The sequence below is a fragment of the Phyllostomus discolor genome, chromosome 4, assembly GCF_004126475.2.
Source record: "Phyllostomus discolor isolate MPI-MPIP mPhyDis1 chromosome 4, mPhyDis1.pri.v3, whole genome shotgun sequence".
In the NCBI taxonomy this organism is placed as follows: domain Eukaryota; kingdom Metazoa; phylum Chordata; class Mammalia; order Chiroptera; family Phyllostomidae; genus Phyllostomus; species Phyllostomus discolor.
In genome coordinates this window covers 176,935,978-176,955,741 of record NC_040906.2, presented here as the reverse complement: position 1 = coordinate 176,955,741, position 19,764 = coordinate 176,935,978, and the positions used below count along the sequence as shown (strand labels likewise).

Sequence of the window (19,764 nt, the reverse complement as noted above, 5' to 3'; positions counted from 1 at the left end):
GTTGGTAAGAGTTTTCTCCCCTTGCCTTACACTCAAGCTGGGGGAGTGAATTATTCTCCCCAAGTGAAAAAAAATTTCATAAAATATTGCCATTCCAAAACATCTGCTGCTTCTAATAGGTATTCTTTATTGTTGTTGAATACAGTTGTCTCCATTTTAAAAGGTCTTAATATGATTTTCACTGAAATAGTACAAATGCTAAATTACCCAACAAAATTCAGCAAAACAAGTTTGAAAGAAAACAGAAACAACTTCTTTAAAGTAACTTTTTTAATAGCAACTTTTTAAAAGATTTTATTTATTTATTTTTAGAGAGGGAAGGGAGGGAGATAGAGAGAGAAACATCAATGTGCGGTTGCTGGGGGTCATGGCCTGCAACCCAGGCATGTGCCCCAACTGGGAATTGAACCTGCAACACTTTTGATTCGCAGCCCACGCTCAATCCACTGAGCTACACCGGGGCCTAATAGCAACTTTTAAAACATGAGAGTAATTTATTTTCGTTTTTCCATCTAACATCATTGTTTAAGTTTTACCTTTCATCGTCACTGTTTTTGGAAAAATCTGTAGGAGTAAGCTTCCCTAAGCCACTAAGCTTTAGCCCTAAACAATATTAAATCCAGAACTGTCCACTGACTTGTGAAAGGGTAACACTTTGGTAACTAAATATTGTGCCAACCTATATTAAGTGTTGTGGTGTTGCTGGAACACTGGTCTAAAAGGCCAGAAATCCATGTTAGACTTCCACCTCAAATAATGGCTAGCTTTGTAATCATGAATAACTAATCCTAAACCTCAAATCCTTATCTACAAGATAAGTCTAAACTAGATGATTTCTAAGGTTCTTTTAAAGCATAATCTGATTTTTATCATCATCCTCAGCACTCCCATTATATATTTCAAGAACTTCTCTAATTTGTCAAACATTAATTAAGTACCTACTGTGTCCCTGGCATAGATACTGTCCTTGCCCTCATGAGATGAATTTTATATTTTAGTTTTTCCATTATATATTATAAAATGTGTAGTTAAGTTTAGACTTAATAATGGGAAAAATGGGAATGATTTTAAGTTGCTTATTTGGCTTAGAATTCATAAAATGTTGCATTTATGAATTAGTATGAAACTCTCCACATTTGATGCTGCCCATAAGAATGTTATTAAAACATTTCGGCTAATAAGAATTTATTAGACCTGCCACTGACATAACACCCTTTAATTAAAACCAATTACCAACATACAGGGTCTGGCAAAAGTAATGGCTGCTTGTGTATGGTTGGTGGGGTAATAATATGGGTGTAATAATTTACAGTTTTTATTTGAACATTTCACCTAAAATGTCATACGGTGTGCTTGAGTATGCTATTGTGATGTTACAGAAATACACGCTTATGATCTTATAATAAAAAGGGGGTGTTATTTGTGCCAGACCCTGTATTCATGTACCATTTCTAGGCAATAAAAACAAGGCCCATGCAAACCAAAAAAGCATAATAAAGTCAGTCTGTGTGGGAGGGAGACTCTCAAATCCAATATGCAACATGAATACAAGGCTGAGTAGCAGCAGTCTGTGCTGATCCATCCTTGTCAACTTTTAATCCTTCTGACTGATGAAAGCATGAGACATCTGTTTATTTTTAAGTGTATGCAGGCAACTGGCTTCCCTATTTTCACCTTTCATTGTATAACTGTACAGAATTCATCAAATGCTTAATACCATCCAGTTGATGATACCTCAAGAAAAATTAAGTCCTAGAAGACTTAAAAAGAAAGGACAAATGGCAATAATGTAAGATAGAATATGGTGTTACAGTAGTCAAAACTTCAAGTACTCAACACAGTGCTCCCTGTTAAGACAAAAGTGAATAATATAACTGAGAATTCCTATGACAGGAAAGGAACAGAAGAGAGAGAAGAGAAGAGATAACACTGCAGGTAGTTTTGATTTCTCCTCCAAACCTCTAAACAAGAAAATATCCCTAACAGATGATCATCTATAATAAGCAGGGGAAATCCATTGCCCTTCACAAAACAATTCCAATGACCTAAGAGTGAATTCTAATGCAAACACATTGTTCACCTAAAAATCATTCTGCTTAGAATTTTAGTGTTTGGAAGTTGAAGTGGTATTGGATCGATCACTTAGGCAACCCGTTCATTTTACCAACCCATGCTGAAGCACAGGCAGACAAGATAAGGAGTTTGCCTAAGGTGATGACCCGTTTAGTGGCACAGTTGGAATCAAAACAATCAAGGCATTACATCTATCACTCTGAAGCAACTGTTAATAAAATTTAGTGACTCACTTGAAATAGCTCCTTACTAAGTTACTCAACACCTATAAGCACTTTCATTTAAAAAATCATAAAAACCCGTGTATATAAATGGCTCAATAGCTCCTATTTTCTACATAATATTTTAAAACCTATTGATAAGCAGTAAGCTGCTTTGAACACCTGCCTCCTTCCCTGCTCATTTATGCTCCCCTCGTAAAAATCCCAGATGAAGAGTGGAGCGTGTGTTTGGAGTGGAGAATCGGGTCGCTGGGGTAGATTTCCTCAGATAAACCCCGGCGTTGAAGATCCCACCCAGGGCTGCCTGCTCGTACCCCGCGAGGCCGGCGGGAGGACCGAGTGTGAGCCTGCGGTAAGGTAGCTCCCGCACCCTCGGCTCCTCGGCCGCCCCCCGCCTCTGCCCGGCAGGTTCCGAATGCCCACCGGGAGGGACCGTTACGAGGCCTCCTCCGCCGCGGCGCCGGGCGCGGGCCGCCCCTCCCCCACCGCGGCCTGGGATTAGCCGCGCCAGCCGGGGCTCCAGCAGCTCCCGCAACTCTCCGCGGGAACAATAATACCAGGGGTAGCCCACGAGACCGAATGCAGAGGCCCGCGGCGTCCCGCCACCCCACGGGCCTCGCACAGGGCGTCGAGTCACAGGCCGCGAGGGACAACCCCGCGGGAGAGAGCGAGAAAAGAGGCGGTTAGTCAGGGGGTTCGGAGGCCGCCTTATTCCGACCGCGTACCTGGCTCCAGGTGATAAATTCGTTGGTGTGGGTTTCCTCCACAAGCGTCCACAGCTTGCTGAGGAAAGCTGGCACGTTCGAACTCTGCTTCATTGTTAACGAGACGCAGGGATTCCAGGTTCTACACCAGAACGCAGCAGTGGCGTTGGCGGCGACGGCAGCTGCTCCCCGAGAACGCCCACAACGCAGGCGCAGCAGTTCCCGGGCCCCGCCCCCCAACCTCGCCAAGTGCTCGGCGAGTACGGGAGGCCTCCAGGCTGCACGTGATGGACAGGTCTCCGAGCTCCGCCCGCGCGCACTGGCCCCGCGCGGTCTCATCCCCAGCCAATCCGGGACGCCGACTACACGACAGAGGAAAGCGATTGGATACTACGGACGTGAAGGGGGTGGGAGCAAAAGGGGGCGCTGCCTTCTCATTCGCCTTTTATGCAAGAGCCCTTACAGTACCGGACCTTTGGCCTAGGGACCATGTTTGGCTAGTGCACGTGGGAACAGTTTTGAGTTCCTGGGCATTGACTGAGAGGCTACAAAATGTCTTCACAGGCCTGAGTCATAAGTTTGGCAAGCACGTCTGGTTTGTGCCAGTTAGCAGGAAAGAGTACAATAATAAAGATAGGAGAAGGGAGTAGTTTTCAAGCCTGATGTGTTAGGCTACAAATTGAAACTATCTTAAAAATAATAGACCTTGTTCTTCAATTTTAATTAGAAGAAAATGGTCTTTTTAAAAGACGTTTATCAAAAAAGGAATTTAAGTAACTCATTCTTTATTCTGTGGATCAGGATCTCTAGTAGGCACTTTAATTCAACAGACACTGAATGCACACTACATACTCAACAAAAAAAGAAGTAGTCTTACACTATTTTAATCAACTGAAATAATAGTTTCTACACTTACTTTGTGGGTATATTCTTATTTGCTGGAGATAATTGGTTATAGTGGGGAAAGAAATATTGGACAAGGAGCTAGCTTGTTTGAGTTTAGCTTCAAGAACACTATAGTGCATATTAAATTGCAGTGGTACCTCGTAAATCAGAGTAATCCCTTAATCCATTGGTGGTGTCCTTCTTCATTTCCTCATTGAGAATAAGAATATCTCTATTTTCAGCCATGTAAAGTATTATTAACAGTAGGTGTGAAAATGCTTTGAAAATAAAAAAGAATTATAACAAGTCAGAGCCAATAACACTTTATACAAAATTTAGCGTAAGATTGGCTTATTTCCTGGATACATGAAAAATAACACATTAAAAAAGATATATTTAATTTCCAATGAGAAAAATTTATTGAACACTGACTTCTATGTTCAACACTTGTCAGTCTGATGAAGCAAATCAGATGTATTGTGGGGTACAGCTGAGAAACTAGTATTTGGCGAGCCCTTATCTAAACCCAGGTCTTTATATATATGTATTATCTCATTTAATCCTCATAAGCACCCAATTAAATAAGTCTTGTTACCCCTTTTTTCCAGTGAAGATTCTGAGGCTCAATGTGAATTAATTTACCCTACATCACAATCAGCAAATAAAACAGGTATTTACATGCAGGCCTTAAAACCCGTTGGAATTATTCTTTCCATTATGTAATGATGACACCTTAACTCCTTGTGTAAGATGCTTATATTCTAACTCAAGAAACAACATGAACACAATGATCAGCAGTCATTAGTATTTAAAAATAGGAGCTAAATTTATGGTATAAAACAAGTACATTAAAAGTTTAGGAAGACAAGAATTAAGTGAGTTAAGGTGGTAGGGGAAGATTTCAGGGAGGATGAGGACTTTAGGTTTTCTCTTGAAATACAAATACACTTTTACAGCTGAAAGGAAGACAGACATCAGTGAGAAAAGATGGAGAGGCTAATGAGCATGGTCCATCTATGAAGAGATACAGCTCAGAGGGTAAGATTGGTGGTGTCTGAGGGAAATGTGGCCTACTTTCATTGCATTGTGTTATTCCCATCTGAAAAAAAAAAAAAGTGTGGTTAGATACAAGCAGAAACTCTTCTTTAGGCATTTAATCTATACAAGCATTGGCTTGAGTTTAGTAGGGCCCATTCCTTGTTTAATGCTCTGCTGTCACCTACTTGAATTCTTAATTTTTGGGTAAGGGATGCTGCATTTTCATTTTGCACTGGGCACCTCAGGTTATGTAGCTGGTGTGCTTCCAGTGTATTATTGCACCTTATAGATCAGCAGCTCTCAAGCTTAAGAATGTATCCAAATCACTTTGAGAGGGAAGACTGCCAACATAGCGAGTGAATAAGAATAACTTGGGTAGTATTTACAATACTAATAAGGCAAGCAAAAGAGTTAATAACCATGTAATCTTGTGATGGCACCAGAAAATAGATGATGTGTCTGAAGTTCCATGGCTGGAGTTAGAATTGAAACCATGTTCTTTGTAGTCTGAAACATATGTTGTGGTTTTTTTTTTCCTTTACACCATTGTGCCTCAAACTTCAGTATATGTCAGAATCACCTGAAGGGCTTCTGCAAAAACAGATTGCTGTTTTTCCCTTCAGTCTATTCAGTAGTTCAGGCTAAGAATTTCTGTTTCTAACAAGTTATCAGATAGCACAGATGCTGCTGGCCCTGGGACCACACTTTAAGGGCCACAGTTCTAAAGAAAAAGGCAAACTGACTTTCGCTTGCAAAACATACACAGATTTGTTGTTACCCTTCATCTCTTAACAAATTCCAGACACTCCAGGGATAATTTAAACTACTGTTTTTTCTTTTTCTATGAACTTAATCCTAATATTGATTGTAATTAATAAACTTTTTTAAAACTTTATTGGCTAGAAACATTTTTGGAGGGAAGAGGAAAATCATTATTGGCCCCTCAGCACTTATTTATAAAATTGAGAAGCAAAACCCAAGCAAGCTTATTGATTCAAAATTATTTGCCATCCATAATATTCCACAAATGTCAGAAAAAATCAATTTGAGCCAGTGACAACAATTTTGAAATGTTTACAATATTAGAGGATTCACTTTTTTACAGCGAATTGCCTCCTGCTGACCCTCACCCCCCGCAAAAAAAAGTTGGAATATTTCAATAGCTCATTTGTAGCCTAGAGTGCAAGATTTAGAAAATTTAGAACAACATTAGAAAATATGAGTGGCCCAGACCATTGCCTAGGAAATAGAAAAGAACACTATGGATCACTTTGATGCTTCAAAGCATCTGATTCAGATTGTACAAGTTCTGTCTAATCAGTTATGTGAAAATAGTTGGAATTAGCAGTGGAAACAGAACCTTTAAAGATTATTTTGAAGGATAACATGACCGAAGCCAAAGGTAAATGGCACAGAGGTTTCCACCTACACTCCTGTGTGGGCAGTGCTGATTTTGTTCAACTTAGGAATGACCTAAGGGAACTTTGGTAAATGACTTGACATCTGGAATCCTTCTGTGTAAAGTATGAGTGAGAATACCTGCCATACTCACTTCATAGAGTGTTTCAGGGATCAGATAAATTACTTCTTCCTCCAGTCCACCCTCACAATCTTTACAGATATCTTTCCAAAGCACAACTCTGAAAAGGTCACTGAACGGCTTTAAGTCACTGTCTAACTTAAAACCATTCAGTGATTTCCCACAATTTTCAGAATAAATCCAAACCCCTTAATATGGCATAAAAGACCTTCTGTGATCTTATTCTACCTACCTACCATTCCTGTCAACGTCTACCACGCCTCACAAACACAGTATCTTTAGCCACACTTGGCAGATCGTAGTGCATCATTCATTTCTTGTATCTTTAGCAGCAAACACAGTGCTAATCATATATGAACTGCTTGATAAATATTTTTGAGTAATTTTAGTTTTTGAAACCCTTTGTTTTTTACCTAGTAAGGAAACTCCTTACAATTTGTTAAGTCTCAGTCCATATAAACTTTTTAGTTAATAAGAGAAGAAAATGAAGACAAGGGGGAACGTAAGGATAGCTTAGCAAAGAAGCATATTCCCGAGGAGCTATTAGTGGAGCAAATATGAGAATCCTGACATTAATGCCAGACATTAATGGAATGTCATAGAGTTCCAGGCTTGAGGTCATTTGTCTTTGAACAAACAACTCTTTGGTGACACAAGCAAAATGCTTAAAGACTCTATAGTAGGCTTTGAATAAGTAGAGAGCTAGAAGACTGTGAAAGTTAATTTCTTAAAATTTTCAGGAATGTCAAAGTACTTTGTTTTTCTATAAAGCTACAACCTGGACACAGAAGGCACTGGCTGGGGGATCTTTTTAAGTTAGGAAATGCATTAGTACCACTTGCACTGGACTTGCCACTTTATATGAAAGTTCTATTGTGTGCCAGATTTGCTAGAATCCAACCAGTCACCCATTAAGGGTGACAAAGAATTCCAGGTTTGCACAGGGCATTTCTGTTTTAGTACTGAAAGTCCTCTGTCCCAAATACTACCTCAGCCGGAGCAAACCACAGTGATTGACCACCCAAACGTCAGCCTCTTCCTGCTGCTGATGCTGCATAAGAAGCAGGGACTTGTTAAGCTAAGCCAGCTAACTTCTATAGCAGCTAGTGCACCTGAGGGATCTGAAACTTTAATGCAGCTCTTAGCCTTTCTGGGAGCAAGGTGGAGGTACTCTTTCACAGGCACCCTGAGCAGCCAGCTAATAAATGGAAAGAATCTATGTACCCCACAAATCAAGATCTTGATGAAGGCCCAGACCCATGTAGAGAGATGTTGATAAGAAAGAAAACTCAAAGTTAGAAAACTGAAAAGGACTGGAAGCATCAGAAAAATGTAGGTTAGTGACAGAGCCTACATTATAAGCCTTCGTTAATTTTCACTAAAATAGCATCATGCTGGGGCACTAGTTTCCATTCCCCTGGCACTGGTCTCACTCTAGGTGGAGGTAGTTGCCAAAATAGATGGTGTTCCGACTCAATCTTTCTGTATAATGGGGTTAAATGATTATTTTATTCAAATCATTTAATGGTGAAGATGAAAGCCCCCTCAAAGATGAAATGAACTGGGTCATACGGCTTAAATATGTCTTAAATATAAAATTAAACTGGAGAAATTGGCTTCCTTAAGAAGGTAGCCACTGTCACAGATGTGTGCCATGATTTGAGAGGTGTGTAGGGAGAGGAGACAATGATCGCAACACTTCTGACCTCTTTAAACTTTAGCCAAGTACTATGAGCACATTTAGGAACCAACTGGTAAGGGAGACATCCTTTCTAGTCTGTGTGCTCCGAGTGCAGTTCAGTACAGCGGCGATCAAATACAGCTACCTTAGGACACAATGGATGATCTGATCTTTCAAAGAAAAGGCTGCGGTCATTTGAATCAGGGACCTACAAGAACACCTGAAAAAACTGCAAAGTCTTTATTTATAAAGCCCTTATACATGGTGATTGTTACGTTTGCTATCATTTACTTTTAAATACAGCTATTTAAAGTGCTACGGGGTGTGACAGTTCATTTTAATTCACAACCTAGGGGCAGTTAGTTAACATTTGAAATACCCTAATTAGGAATGCTTTCTTCAGGTGCGGTTAGTTAGCATTTGAAAAACTAATCAAAACCCTACTCTATGAAGGCTTTATCTTAGAAATTTTCTAAGAGGATAATGGAAATGAAAAGAATGTTTCTTTGGTGGAAGGCAAGGAGTTCCTGATAATGTGGATTGACTGGAAACTGCATTGGTGCTCTCTCTCTTCAGTACCTTGGCCATCAAGACACCCTGAGCCCAGGTGCCTGCACTTTTTCGTAGGTACCCTAACCTTAGATTCTCACAGGTCCTTTACTCAAAGCGCTTTTCAGGTCAGGTCAGTCTAGAGGACTGGTGTAGCCTGGGTTAAAAGTAAAAATGGAGGCCCACGTGCATGTTTTAGAATATCTAAAGGTCACAGAACAGGTTAACAAGCTCTTGAATAAAATGTTCTGTTTTTCTACCTTGACAAGTATATATATTCATAATAACAAATTTGAAAGATGTGTGTAAAGTTATAGTTTTTATATGACATTAAGTTGGCAAAATATCCAAAAAGATTAAATTTAATTATCTGGTGTCCTGTTGATTGGGAAGTGGTTTTTTAAATGACTACTAAAATAAAGACACATAATTCCTAAATCATATTTATTTTATAAAATTGTTTTTTCTTGCCTTTATTGCAACAAAATTATTAGGTTGTCATCAAGATTTTCACATAATCTGTATCCCATTGTAATGATCAAAGTATTAAATGGGTAATTGTATTCAAGGCATAATTATATTTACAATCCAAATGGAATATATTTTATTAAATCTTATTTAAAATAATTGTAAAAATTTGACAAAGTTATATGCATGTTTTAAGTTATAAATTATCCAGAATTATGTAATAAATGAAACTTAAATGTAAATTATAATAAATGTAAAAATGTAAATGTGTCCACCATTTGGCTATTATAGACAATGCTGCTATAAATGTTGCTAAATACACATAATTTTATGAATTTTGCTTTTCTCACTTGACAACACATGGTGAGAATCCTTTCAAGTCAACTAGCAGAGTTACAATTTCCTTCTTTTAATGACTCCATGGTATTCCACGGTGTGTGTGCAGCACAAAATATTCAGCCATTCTGCTGCTGCTGGTGAGCATCTGCTTTGTTTCAAGGCTTTTATTTATGTTTTCATTATGAAAGGTGCTGCAGAAAAAATCCTTAAACATAAGCCCTTAAATATGGGTGCTTTTGTTTCTCTGGATTAGTGAATTAAGATTTTCATGTATTATTTGCATGGTAAGTTGATACTTTTCATTACTGCATGTTCAGCCGATTAAAAAGCCCCACACTTGAACCAACAGAATGTTATTGTATACGAATCCAATGCTGTGATGCTCCTAGCAACCAGAAATGTCAACATCGTGCTTCTCCGGCAAGAGCAAATAGTTAAGTGTGATAGGATAAAATCTAATATCTAGTGCTCAGGGGAGTTTTGACTCTTTGATAAAAATTAAAGGAGATGCCTTAGTTTTGATATTTTCATAACACATTAATGCAAAATTGTAGATTTTATTACATGCGACTTCGAGGGCACTGGCAGCTGAAAATATATTCTATGTTGCTTCTGGCCTTATTGAGTTCTGGTGTATTTTCACTGAATTAAATTTATAATTGTCAGTAATTAGCTCCTCCAGTCCTCCTCAGCTGAGCAACAAGAATAAAGAAAAGGAATTTGTGTTACAGAGATATTAATTTAAATAGAGACATTTTCATTCTCAGGAAATTTGATTATATTCTCATTGAGTCACAACCAATATGATCTATATTTAGTTTGTTGGTTTGGAACTTTTTCATTTTAAGGCCCATGTCTTCCCAATGCTTTACCTAGGATTTACCCTCTGAGGACCATAAAGGAATCTGAATCACACCTGATATCCCAAGTCCCATATCTGATATGGGACTGGAGTGAGTCCGTAGCATTTCCAGTCCACAGCGGTAGCCTTTTCTTTGGACTCTCTTTAGTCCCCTGGACCCTGTAACTGGGATTCAGTCATAGCTTTCCGATTTACACTTCAATTTCCATGCCAGGTCCAGAGGTCTGACTCAAATACCCACCCACCCACTTGGCTGGGCTGCTTACTTAGCACTTAGAGTTGGCCACAGGCCAGCTGACTTTTAGAAGCCAGGTAACAAGACTATTATAATAAGTACAAGAAAGTGTAGTAAAGTTCTGCTTTTTTTCATGATGACGTCTTTGATGTTTTCTGAAAATATAAAAATATGCTACAAACAACAACAATAACAAAACCTAAAAGAAATAAATTCAAAAACATTTTAAGTTCTTCTTTCCATAATGCTTAGGCAATTAGGTGCTCTGGTCCTAATTTTTCTTCAACCTAATAAATCATTCAGCTACTGATGCTAGTTCTTATGGGCTCTAATTCCACTCCCCTCCCCCATTCATATGTTTAAATTCTAACTCTTGGGACCTCAGAATGTGACTGTTTGGAGATAGGGACCTTAAAGAGATAATGAGGTCAAATAGATGGGCCCTAATCCAGTATGCTCAGTGTCCTTATAAGAAAAGATTAGGACACAGACAAGACACAGACTGAAAGGTAACCATGTGAGGACATAGCAAGAGGGTAGCCATCTGCAACTCAAGAAGAGAGGCCTCAGAAGAAACCAAACCTATTGATATATTGATCTTAAACTTCTAGCCTCTGAAACTGTGAGAAAATAAATTTCTCTTATTTAAAACACAGAGTCTGATATTTTGTTATAGCAGCCTTGGAAAATGACTGTAATTTCCTAGGTAAGTACTGCAGCAACCCAACTATTCCTCGGCTTCTCTTTTTCAGGTATCAGTAATGGCTCAGGTAGGGAAGAAGTTCCCCATGCTCATCCCCTCTCGAAGACTGGTGTTGCTGGAAGCCTTGCAGCTGAGACTACTGAAGTGCTCTCTGCAGGAGGTCTGTGACCTTCAGCTACAGCAAAACTTTAGGCCATCCAAAAAGTGGAACCATTCTGCATATTAAAGCAAATTTAAAATGTTGACAAACCTAGTTGATTTGTGGCTGGATAAACTGACAAACATTTTTAATGGCTATTAATATTTTTAATAATCAAAATTTGATAAGATAGGCACTATTCTTAGCTGAAATGAGTTAAAATTTCTCTGTATTAAAATTAAATTTAAATTACTTTTTCTCTGTGACATTTGTCATTGAGTGGAAAAGATTTAATGAAGAAGGTAAAAAATTTGACCATCGATATTTTGGATGTAATTAAATCATTTTTTTCTCCTTTTGCTATCCTGGTGCTTTAAAACTATCCTTTAACAAGTCAGTACATGGCTCTATGCTACTTATTTTTAACTGCAACTATATACATCAAAACCCTGCAAAGGTTCCCCATTTCCCTCCAAGTAAAAGCCAATCAGAGCTTACCTCTGAGCTTATCTATTACTATGCTCATTTCCTTCCAGATGTACTGGATTCCTTGTAACTTAAACTCCAGGAACACTTTAACTAAGGGCCTTTGCACTGATGGCTGCCTTTCACCCAAATGCTTTTTTCTTATATTTCCTCAGGGATAATCTTCCAAAGTCTTTGCTCAAATGCCATCTTTTCTATGAGGCCCATTCTGCCCAGCCTATTTAAAATTGCAACTACTTTCACTAACACCTCTCCATGCATCTCTAACGCTTCTTAGTTTTTCTGCAGGGGCAGACATCTTTATTTTTTCACCGACATATCCCTAGGTTCTAGAAGAGTGCCTTTCACATTATAAGTGCTTCATAAATATCTGTTGAAAGTGAAAAAATGAATGAATGAGAGGAGCAGATTTTTAGGTAACACTCTATCAACTAAGTGTATAGCCAGAGCTGGTTAAAGGACTTGTCATACAGGCAGGCTCTATTTAGTAATGTATTCTACTCCAAGCTAACAGAGAAACGTTAGCTTGGCCCACTCATGGGGTCAAGAAAGAATTTAGGCTGAACTTTAAAAACATAAAATATTAATATTTTAGTGACATTGCAATTAATTTGCAGAATTCTAGCCTTTTATATCAGTTTTCAACATTTGATATCTCTTGCTAGATTTCCTTGGATATCTGATAATTTACATTTTAATTTTTTAACTTTACTTTTATTGTCGACACTATTGCAAACATCCTTCTTTTCCCCCTCTCTGCTCACCTCCGCCCAGCTCTTACCTCCTCTTTTGTCTGTTGTCTGTCTCTGGATTATGCCTCTGTGTTCTTTGGCTAATCTCTTCACCTTCTTTCACCCCGTACCTCCTCCACACCCACCCCCCACGACAACTGTTAGTTTTCTATGTATTCATGCCTCTGTTATTATTTTTCTGGTCAGTTTATTTTGTTCATTACATTCCACAAGTGTGAATTGTGTGAAATTCTTGGTTATCCTTCCATATGCACCCATGCTTTAACATACTTAAACTATTCTCTTCTTCATGTTGTTATTCCTTTTGTTCTCTCCATTGGTATCTAAGAGTTTTCACATTTAATCCCATCTCCTCAGAGGAAAATATTATATTTTCTCATCATATTGATATTATACTGTCTTGATAGTTATTTGTGTCTATTTCTTATTATATTATGAGTAACAGAGGAAGGGAATCATGTCATTTTCATTTTTATCTTCCTTTTTCATTCCTGCCCCCAGTGCTGGTGCCTGGTACATGTCATATACTTTAGGCATGTGGTAAACATTTACAAAACAAGAAAATTAATGAATAGGGCCACAGACATTGTTCTTTCCATTTTATGAAAGTTGAAAAGAGGTAGCTTTTTCAATAAATATGGAAAGAGAAAGAGCAATTTTTGAGACAATAGCTAAGATTATAGAAGGAAGAAAACTTATGGATGGAAGAAAAAAGATGAATGGGAAAATGAAATATTGTTAAAAAGAAATGAAAGATCACTAAAAAATAAGGGCTGAAACACAATGTGATTGGAACATAAAATAAAAATAGGAAAGAACAAATAGGAAGCATTTGTAGAAAAAGAGTTGTGGAAATGAAAGAAAACAGAAAAAACAAGACACAAAGGAAAAGAAATATATGAAGAAAAAGAAGTGAGAAAGCATGAGACCACAGACAGGAGTGAATAGGGATTTAAAAATGTCCCTTTTGCATCTGTATGTAACTGGGCCACCTTAACAAGTCCTTCTTAGTATAAGTCATGAATGAGATGATTTGTTTTGGCCTAATCCCTCTTCCCCGAGGTGGAAAATCTTCCTGTAAGGAGCCTGGATTTTGCACTGATTGGTGCAAAAGTACTCTTTTTTTTTTTTTAATTGTTGTTCAAGTACAGTTGTCTTCATCCCCCCACCCATCCAAAAGTACTCTTACCAGGAATTATGGAGGTGCTAAAATACTTGAAAATGATGTTTCTAAAATATTTGAAAAAATAGATTGACAAGACCTTTTCCTAATTATATTTATCCAAGAATTAATATTTGGTAAGAATGGAATTGATATTTTTTCAAACTACTTTCGAGAATAAAGAGATCTCCCAATTGTTTCTATCAATATGCTTTGCATACCCTTATGGAGCAGAGTTTTGCATAGGCAAGCCTGGGACAAATTCAGGCGTGGTTTGGAGATGGTGAAATTTTGAGCCTCACTGACTCTCACCGTTCGGCCTGCGCCTCTTGCTCCCTCTGCTGTTCATGCTGCGTAACTGCTGCGACCTGTAAATGCATTATTTTTGGCCACTGAGTTAAAAAAAATACAACAGAAAAGAATTATTAGAAAAATGTATATTAATGGAACCCTAGTGTCATTTCAAAAATGGTGTTTAATATGATTAATTTCCTCAGTTCAGCTCTCCAAGCACTAGAATCGTTCATTTTTAGCAAAACTACATCGCAGAGTATACTGTAGAGAAGTCTATTCCCTAAAATGAGATTTTTCTCCCCTTGGTTAACAGCAGTTTTTTTTTATTATTAATGATAAGATATGAATGCACAGTAAGTGATTATATTGGTAGGTATGGTTTTTTAAAGAAGTGTCTAGGTAATGTTAAAGACATTGTTTTTCGGAGTAATTTCAGTGATTCATTAAGTCAATGGAACTTTGGAATACTGCTGAATCAGGTTCATATTTATTTAAATTTTTAAAAAGCTATTTTCTTAAATTTAAAAAGTGTGGTATTTTCTGAGATCTTAGGAAACTATTTCAGCATTATATTTACCAAGCTTTTCAATATTTTCCCTGTATTTGTTTGTTTATTTATTTATAGAGAGATGGGGAAGGGAGGAAAAGAGGGAGAGAAACATCAATGTGTGGTTGCCTCTCACATGCCCCCTACTAGGGACTTAGCCCACAACCCAGGCATGTGCTCTGATTGGGAACCGAACAAACGACTCTTTGGTTCTCAGGCCAGCACTCAATCCCACCGAGGCACACCAGCCCAGGCCCTAATATTTTTCTATCAGAATTTCATCTATGCTATAGCTTTAGTTTAAGAGTGATTCTCCAAGTATAGAGAGTAATTTTTGACACTACTGTGTGAAACATGGGTAGGAGCCTTGATGTCCCTTCAGTTCTCCCCTACTTTTCCTTCCACCTGTCATCTTTTGTCACTGTACTTTTACTTTTATTGAGGGCCACACCACTTACATTCTACTCTATGCAACATTTTTATGCTTTGTCTGTAAGGTGTTTCTAAAATACGAAATTTAAAAGACACTATTAATGGTTATTATGATCATGTAAATATTATTTCCTGCAGGTAGTACATGAGATGATATGAATTGGTTCCTCTTTTCCTTGCATCATTTGCCTTTATTACATTTTACCTTTTGTTCACATCTCTTAACATGCCATCTGTGGTTCTGTGGACCTTTTTCCTGCCCTGTTCTCCTGCTTCGTGCCTTCCCTCCCCATGGGCACCCAGTGTGGCTGGCTGGGTGCCCTGCTGCCCTCTCGTGACTTGCCTTCACTGCTCTTCTGAGTAGAATCCACTCTTGCCTGGTATTTTCTTTCTTGGTTTACTCCTTCTTTTTGTTAGGTAGATCCTAAAGGAATTTCAACCAAAAAGCACCATAGTAGCTAAACTTTTGAATTTCTTGCATGTCTCACAATGTTTTTTTTTTTCCTCCCTTCACATTTGACAGATGGATTTGCTGTATGCAAACTTCCAGGTGGAAAATAATTTTCCTCAGAATTTTGAAAATCTCTTCCATTATTTTCTATCTTCTAGTACTGATGATAATTCTAAGAGTGTATTTTCTTTCTTTTTAAGGAGTTTGTTTTCATTTCTACACTGAAAATTTTAAAAATATTATCTTTATTGTTTTAAGGTTTTTCAATGAAATGGGTCAGTGTATCCTTCTTTTACCCATTAAGCTAGACATGCCACAGGCTTTGGTAGTCTATAGATTTTCACAGAAGGACTTCAGCTATAGGAAATTTCTTCTATTGTCATTACTATCATTGCCCTTTAATTGTCTCAATTCTCTCTTTTTAATGTTGGACATCTTGGAGTAATCATCTATGATTCTTATTTTTTATATTTTCTATTTCTTGTCATTGTGCTCTATTATTCTGGAAGATTTTTATTCTTCATATTTTAATTTGATGCAATAACACACATGCCTTTTGATTTTTAAATTTTAATGACATCCTATTCTTGCTTTTTGTTTTATACATGTAATAGATATAGTATTGTCTCGAATATCTCTGAGGATGCTATAAGAAGTATATTTTCAAATCCCTTTGTTGGTGAATTGTTTCTCCTTTTCCTGGAATTATTTTTGCTTATTTTGATCTTTCTCATTAATGTTTCAGGGTTTTTCCCCCCTCAGCTTTTCGGTGGCTTTGGTTTGTCCATTTATATATAAGAACGAGATAACAGAGTGGCCAAGTGAGTTTCTGTCAGAGGCGTTTACTGCACTGGCAAGCTTTCTTTCAAGGTGTGTGGGAGGGGAGCTGAACCTTATAATTTGCTACTCCTAAATGTTAGCGTTCCAACTCCTACACAAGTTGCACTTCTTCCCAAGCAGTGTATTCAATTTTTATTAAAAATAATGGCTGCTTTTCTTCCCTCCCTCACTCTTTTCTTTCTCCCTCCCTCCTTTCCTCTCTCCTAGCCTTCTCCACTCACCCCACTTACTGTCTTGGTTTTTCCTTTCCTTTCACCCAGTGTTGGGATGAGGATAAATGCTAGGCAGTTGGACCTACTGAAAAAAAAGTTAGGTGAGAGAGATGGGTGGGGGGAGATAATATCTTTGTTTTCTCAATGAGCCTCTCTGTTTTTAGCCCATACCTCACTTCTACTCTCCTCTACAGTAATTGGCACTGGGCCGATTAGCTTCCTACTGTAGCCCTTTCTATGTATACTTCATAGCATTTTCCTTTGACTCCCTTGACAGTCACTAATTCATCATCTGCTCTTAGTCTTTCCAATGTTTTGTTGCAATTATTTGTAGATTGTCTGCTTTCTCTTTTTCTCACTTTGGTTTATACCATCTCTGTGTTTACCTTTATGATCATTTCAATGAGTCTTGGGAAAGAGAGGAGATAAACATCGATTGTTTTTCTTTCTCTTTGCTTTTCCCCCCTTGGAATGAAGATAAAATGATCATTGTTATTCATAAAAATATTTGCTTATTCATGAAATATTTATCAAGCCCTTTCTAACTCTGCTGTGCACTGAAAATTTAAAGAGTAGCAAAAACAGAGAACATTTGTATGCTCATGGAGACACCAAGGGGAACAGATGAGAGAGGGTAGGCTGATCTAGTCTCATGGGGCTGAAAATGAGTTTGGATTGAGGCCTAAGAGATAATTGAAAATGAAGTGATTAGATTAAAATGGGGTGGGAGGGAGAGTGTTCCAAGAAAAAAGCAACTGGATTTACAAAATCCCAGACTTGGAAAAAAGAACCAGGGGTGTCCAACCTGAGGCTTACAGGCTGCATGGAGCTCAGGATGGCTGTGAATGTGGTCCAACACAGAATTATAAATTTACTTAAAACATTATGAGATTTTTTTGTGTGTGATTACATGTTACAACGTATTTTATGTGTGGCTCAGGACAACACTTCTTCCAGTGTGGTACAGAGATGCCCACTGGGAGGAACTACATGAATTCTGGTGGCTAATACATGGAGGATGAAGGGAAGAACAATGTGACGTGGGGTAGGTGAAATAGGTGCTGACCAAATAAGATTGCTGAAATGTAGACTCAGGACTGGAATCTTAATCTTTAAAAACATGGGGAAGCCAAAGATTATAAAAGGGCTTACATATCAAATCAGTGGTCTGGATGATAGATTAGATTTGGAAAGAGGGAGAAGCAATCTTCAAGGGTGACTTTCAAGTTTCTCAGTACCTTAGACTAAACAAAGGAGATCTGAAAAGGAAGAACATTTTGGGAGAAAAACATAATGGCTCTGAACGTGTTGAGTTGAAATGTCCTGCGAAATAAACAAACAGAGATCCTGAGTTGGCTTTTGAATATGTGGATGTAAGATCTATATTTGGTTGTTAATTGGAAGTCAATGGCACATAACTATTAAATGAGACTTTATCTTTTTAATTGAATTTGTTGGGGTGACATTGGTTCACAAATCATACAGGCTTCAAGTGTACAACTCAATGAGACTTCTGGCCAAGGTGGAGGCATAGGTAGATACCCTTTGCCTCCTCACACAACCAAAAGAAGGACAACAGCAAATTTAAAAACAAAAAATAACCAGAGCTGCCAGAGAATCGAACTGTATGGAAGTCTGACAACCAAGGAGTTAAAGAAGAAATATTCGCCCAGACTGGTAGGAGGTGTGCACACAGGCAACTGGGCCAGAGAGGATGTGTGACAAGGGTGGCTGGAGGATCCAGCAGGTGAGGCGGTGGCTGGTGGACCAGGCAGTTCCATATATGGGTGTGGATAAAGTGGGAGGAACAACTGGGGAACAAGACAGACTGAGCAACCCAGGGTCCAGCATGGGAAAACAAAGCCTCAAAACCTCTGACTGGAAAAATCTGTAGGGGTTGCAGAGTGGGGAGAAACTCTCAACCTCACAGGAGCATTTGCTGGGGAGACCCACAGGATCCTAGAATGTACACAAATGCACCCACCTGAGAATCAGCACCAGAAGGGCCCAATTTGCTTATGGGTAGCAGGGGGAAGGGACTGAAAGCTGGCCAGGAGCCCAGCAAGTGGCATTGTTTCCTCTCTGGTCCCTCCCCCATGTGTAGCATTACAATGCAGGGTTACTCCACCCTGGTGAATATCTAAGATTCTTCCCCTTACAACGTAATAGGCGCAGTGAGACATAAAACATGTGGCTCAAATGCAAGAACAGGTCAAAGCTCCAAAAACAGAACTAAGCAATGAAGAGATAGCCGACCTGCTAATCAGGATGTTCACAGAAGAGTATGGTTACAAAATAGAGGAAGAAGTGAAGGCTCTACAAAGTGGAATAAAGAAAAATATACAGGGAACCAACAGTGATGGGAAGGAAACCCGGACTCACATTAATGATTTGGACCAGAAGGAAGACATAAACATTCAACCAGAACAGAATGAGGAAACAAGAATTCAAACAAATGAAGGGAAGCTTAGGAACCTCTGGGACAACTTAAAATGTTCCAACATCCAAATCATAGGAGTGCCAGAAAGAGAAAAGGAAGAGCAAGAAATTGAAAGCTTATTTTAAAACATAGTGAAGGAGAACTTCTTCAATCTGGCAAGACTTCCAGGGAAATAGACTTCCAGGAAGTCCAGGAAGCCCAGAGAGTCCCAAAGAAGTTGGACCCAAGGAAGAACACATGAAGGCACATCATAATTACAGTAGCCAAGATTAAAGATAAGGAGAGGCTTTTAAAAGAGCAAGAGAAAAGGAGATACTTACCTACAAAAGAGTTCCCATAAGACTATCAAAAAAAGTCTTTTGAGAAGTCAACTTCTCAAAAGAAATCTTGCAGGCAAGAGGGGGCTGGAAAGAAGTATTCAAAATCGTGAAAGGCAAGGACCTACATCTAAGAATACTCTATCCAGCAAAGTTATCATTTAGAATGAAAGGGCAGATAAAGTGCTTCCCAGATAAGGTCAAGTTAAAGTAGTTCATCATCCCCAAGCCCTTATTATAAGAAGTGTTAAAGGGACTCATCTAAGAAAAAGAACATGATCAAAACTCTGAATAGTAAAATGACTACAAACTCACAACTATCAGCAAGTGAACCTAAAAAAAACAAAACCAAAAACAAACTAAGTGAACAACTAGAACAGGAACAGAATCACAG

At 38.4% G+C, this 19,764-nt stretch overlaps 1 protein-coding gene across 2 annotated transcripts in view; it reads right to left on the bottom strand.

Annotated features, from left to right (window-relative positions):
* The window catches only part of HSF2 (heat shock transcription factor 2), a 37,683-nt gene extending 34,393 nt beyond the window's left edge, over positions 1 to 3,290 (bottom strand). The window contains exon 1 of one of the 2 annotated variants that reach the window (XM_028508887.2): positions 3,020 to 3,290. In XM_028508887.2, coding sequence (XP_028364688.1) covers positions 3,020 to 3,112 — 93 coding nt within the window. In that variant the 5' untranslated portion in view covers positions 3,113 to 3,290. The remainder of the gene's footprint in view (positions 1 to 3,019) is intronic. The other variant, XM_028508886.2, reaches the window with a different exon arrangement.
* Between the last annotated feature and the right edge of the window lie 16,474 nt (positions 3,291 to 19,764).